Source organism: Egretta garzetta, unplaced genomic scaffold, assembly GCF_000687185.1.
Source record: "Egretta garzetta isolate BGI_Z169 unplaced genomic scaffold, ASM68718v1 scaffold353, whole genome shotgun sequence".
In the NCBI taxonomy this organism is placed as follows: Eukaryota; Metazoa; Chordata; class Aves; order Pelecaniformes; family Ardeidae; genus Egretta; species Egretta garzetta.
In genome coordinates this window covers 1,647,819-1,652,477 of record NW_009259307.1, presented here as the reverse complement: position 1 = coordinate 1,652,477, position 4,659 = coordinate 1,647,819, and the positions used below count along the sequence as shown (strand labels likewise).

General features: G+C 40.4%; 1 protein-coding gene across 1 annotated transcript in view; it reads right to left on the bottom strand.

Moving 5' to 3' along the window:
- Positions 1-4,659, bottom strand: part of ALDH1A1 (aldehyde dehydrogenase 1 family member A1) — a 57,062-nt gene that overhangs the window by 41,766 nt on the left and 10,637 nt on the right. The window contains exon 4 of the mRNA XM_009636126.2: positions 578-593. Within this exon, the coding sequence (XP_009634421.2) occupies positions 578-593 (16 nt within the window). The remainder of the gene's footprint in view (positions 1-577; positions 594-4,659) is intronic.

Below are 4,659 nucleotides of genomic sequence, written 5' to 3'. Positions count from 1 at the left end.
TGCCCCTCTACTCTGCTCTGGTGAGACCTCACCTAGAGTACTGCGTCCAGCTCTGGAGCCCTCAGCACAAGAAGGACATGGAACTGTTGGAACGGGTCCAGAGGAGGGCTACAAAAATGATCCGAGGGCTGGAGCACCTCTCCTATGAGGACAGGCTGAAAGAGTTGGGCTTGTTCAGTCTGGAGAAAAGAAGGCTACGGGGAGACCTGATTGCGGCCTTCCAGTACCTAAAGGGCGCCTATAGGAAAGATGGGGAACGTCTTTTTAGTAGGGCCAGCTGTGTTAGGACAAGGGGAAATGGTTTTAAACTAGAACAGGGTAGGTTCAGGCTAGAGGTAAGGAAGAAATTTTTTACAATGAGGGTGGTAAAACACTGGAACAGGTTTCCCAGAGAGGTAGTGGAGGCCCCACCCCTGGGAACATTCAAGGCCAGGTTGGATGGGGCTCTGAGCAACCTGATCTAGTTAGCAGTGTCCCTGCTCACTGCAGGGGGGTTGGACTAGATGACCACTAGTGGTCCCTTCCAACCCTAAACATTCTATGATTCTATGATTCTAAATAGTGGATTATGCAACACTTGGATAATACAGATACTGTACCTGAAAATTTACATAGTTTTGTTGCTAATATTTTCTTGCAAAGTGTTGGCTCCTATCTAGACTTTTCATTTGTCAGTGACTTGATTGTTTATTGTTATATTTTCACTGCTAAGGAATGAACCTTGGCCACTCCACACCTTGGAGAACTACATATATGTTATGTGATTATGTGATAGTGCTTTCTACACTTCAGCGCATAACATTTCTACAGGTTTAAACCTACTGAGTTCCCCTCTTCAATACAAGATCAGAGAGGAACAAATGAAAAGGTAGTTGTTCACTATACAAGTTGTAATTAAGCTATGAGACACCTTGCTGCATGACTTTGGTGGTGCTAAAACACAAGGTTGAGGGTTGCATGAACTTTAGGTCTGACTTATGTCATTTTATGTAAGTTAAATGGAAGTTTTATGCTGGAAGAAGCCATAAATCATTTGTCCATATGTTTCTTCACAAACATAGCTAACCTAACATGGCATTTCAGAGTACAAGCAACCTCGGAGGTGTGTGGTGTGGGATATCACCAACATTGTTAGCAGTTACTTTTTGATTGGGTTCATTATAGCCTAGGTGGGCAAATTATTTGGCCTGTATTCTTGAGATTCATTGCAGCCCCATATTAATTATGAGGAATACAATTTAATAGCCATCAGCACACAAACGAAAGCAGAGTTTTTAGCTGGGCTAGCCAGCAATCCAGCTAACGACATCAGTGTGTCACAAGGATCAGCCAGAGGAAACTTGTGACTGGATTCTCTTCTTTCCATCTGAAATGCCCTGACCTTTCCTAGCTGCCCTGAGATGTTAGTCCAGGAGACTCCTGTAGATCCTGTGTCACTTTGCCAAAGCCTTATCAGTGTCTCCAAAACCCCTGTGCAGCTCAAATGGCACTTGATGCCTATGCCAATGGAAATTACTTGACCAGAAGGTTTACGATTCTACTTGGTATTTTTATGCTACTGTATGCTGGGCTAGTACAGTCCGAGCACTATATACTTGTCATAGAAATTCCCCTTCCAGAATTTAATAGAGAAATATTTACTTTGCATCATAGAAGATTATTCTGAGAATAGAATTATCTCTTATCCAACAATCACTATGACTTCACTAAAGGCCAGAAATTGTTGGGGTTTTCATTCCAGAAGTAGGCATAAGCTTGCCCTTTTTCAAAGCAGTGGTTTTTTTTTTTTTCTTTTTGTCTTTTTGGTTTTTTTTTTGAATAACTGCCAAATTGTCTTCCCAGTTCCCATAGGGTTCTCCAGCAATAGGGGACAGGTGACTTACTCTTTGTATAATGCTGAGATTGTAATCACAACAGTAAGAAATTCTGGCCCATAGGTTTCTACAGAAAGCAGATTTTGCCTTTCAAAATACATACATCTGTTCACTGGAGAAATCTAACTGTTATCTTGTGCTAGGCATGCTCCAGGCTACGTAGATCAGATAAGACTGCATACACTTAGCTTGGACCACCTCTAATGTAGGATAGTGCAAGGATTTTATTGCAGGTAAACAGACAGTAGATGCTCTCTACTTTTGTTTTTTGTCATTTGCAGCTCTGGGAATGTTCCAAATTTCCTGTCTTTGGCATCTGGTGATCTATCAAAATCACACCTTGAACTCCATAACAATTATGCCTTCTAAAAGGTGGCATAACAACTTAAGTAACCTCCAGGAAGTTACAATTGCTATAATTCAAAACACTCAAGATGAATAATATCCCATTGTGTCAGAAGTTCCCTTGAATAGGAAATGAACAGAAGAGGCTGCTGTGCTCTACAGTTTGGTAGCTGTACTGCATCATCTGTGCTGAATTTAGACAGAGTCTTTAATGCTTAAGTACATATTTACACTTTATAAAACCTTATTATAAAAAAAAAAACTTGAAAAATCTCTATAGAGACAATATCACTGTCACTGAAAATCCTGATTAGCTGAACCACTTCTTCTGAGCTCTGGTTATACAGGGAGTTAAGAGAGGGAATGATTCAGTGATTCAAGCAGATCCATTGCTAGTACTGACAGAAACTGGCATTAAGTTAGGAGTGGAGTGGAAGATGTCAAAACCACCAAAATATGTTTAAAAAGTGGAAATCATTGAGATTCATTAAATCACTGACTCTTGCTCTGAAATGCTTCACTGACTTTGTTAATCTTCCTTATGACAACCTATTAATGGCAGTAGAAAGAAACAGTGGTCACTGTTCAGCGTGATGTGGAAAGGCAGGCGCATCAGAAACTAGGTGTGAAATTTGTGCCATCTTTGCCCTTCTAAACTGAGACTCCAAAAGGTGGGTGGAATGTACTAGCTCTGATAACTCTAATTGTGAAGCACTAAAGTAAAAATGAAAAGATTTGCAAGGCTACGGAGCACATTCCTTTGGCTTTTGCAGCACACTGTGTGTCCTGCATTTATGAAAATCTAAGCATTTCTTTTATATAAATACAGGTATCTCTGAGCACAATTGGCAGTTCTTCAGTCATTATAAAATTTCTGTGAGGTATAAACTCGTGGATTGAAGCAGCTGACAGATGTGTAACTATTTATTTGAGTTTGAAATTTGATCTCACTTAGAGAAAAGTCTTTCCCTTTTGCTACATGGATGACAACAGTGTATGAAGAAATGTCCCGGAAGATATTTCTTCATAATGCCTCCACAAACGAGTCTGAACACACAACATAATACTGTTTATTTGATTCATGCAAACGCCTTTGCTCCAGTAATGGTCAGATTTAACTTGCATTTGTTCACTTCAGTAAGGGCAGAGGCAGAGCAAGAAGTAGAAAAAACAGTGCTACTAATTTTGTAATCTTGATATCAAAAGATATTGAATAACAACTTGATATCATTGCTTGGGATGACAGTGGCCTATTCTCTGCTGAATCCATAATGACACCTTCATCCCAAGACACTTTCTGCAGGGAGGGACAAACAAGCATTTCCTCTGCTCCTATACGTGCAACCACAGTTGGATGTTTTTTGCATTCACATAGAGACCCACCTGTTAGTGGAGCAAGATAATTTCTTCTGATTTCATACACAGATCAGAGAATTTCTGCTCAGCTGTGTGCTAAACATGGACCTTTGCAACAAATTTCAGGATAATTTCACCTTTTCATCATAAATCCTTTCACAAGAGACTACAAAGTATAGACAACAGAGCAATAGAGAACAGAGTACCTAGAAAGGAAGCTTGCAGCTCAGAGGGGGCAGTCTACAACCCCTACACACTGCTGCATGGGCTCTAGTGCAAAAATGCACAATCCTTGAGCACCAGGGTATCAAGGTTAACCTGTGGACCGGTGGCTCTGCAAATCAAGTTTGCTGAAGAAAACCAGTCAAAAACCACCATTAGAAAACCAGCCATATTTCCACTCTCTCATTTTGATGGGGTGAGACAACATGATATATCATGATTAGCCCAATGGAATGGGGCACACTTCAACAAATTTATGTCACACCTGTACAGCTATCTATGCTGAGGTAATTGTACAGCAAGTCTCTGTAATCAGTGGTGAGAAACAGGATACTGTAAAGCACAAATTCTCTCACTCCAAAGGAGGTGTCTAAAGGAGCTCAGCATTCTAGTAGACTGAACAGTATCCCATAGGTGAATAAATATTATTGGTGGGTATAAAGGAAGTCTACTCATCCACCTCTGACAGAAATACCTTACTGGAGATATGTACTGCCGGGTGAGATAGCTTTCACTTCGGTTTCTTCCCCCACCAAAGGGAGAGGGCTTCCTGTCTATCATTTATGAACTATTATATTGCTCCTGGAGTGTAAATAAAGCTTAACAAAATCCTTCTGTGCATAGCAGGCCCTCACTAGAAGATAAACACATCCTCTCTGCGGAAGACTCTTTGCTCTTTAAAAGATTGACTGGGAGCCCAGGAATATTTATTTAAAATCTATCTCAGTTTACCAGGAGCAAAATGCTTTATTAGAAGCATGTACGTCAGTCTAAATGCATTTTTGGAATGCTCATCTCGCTTTTGCTACCTGGACGTCTGCTCTTTGTAGTCTGTACTTTCTATAGCCTGTTTTGTATTGTG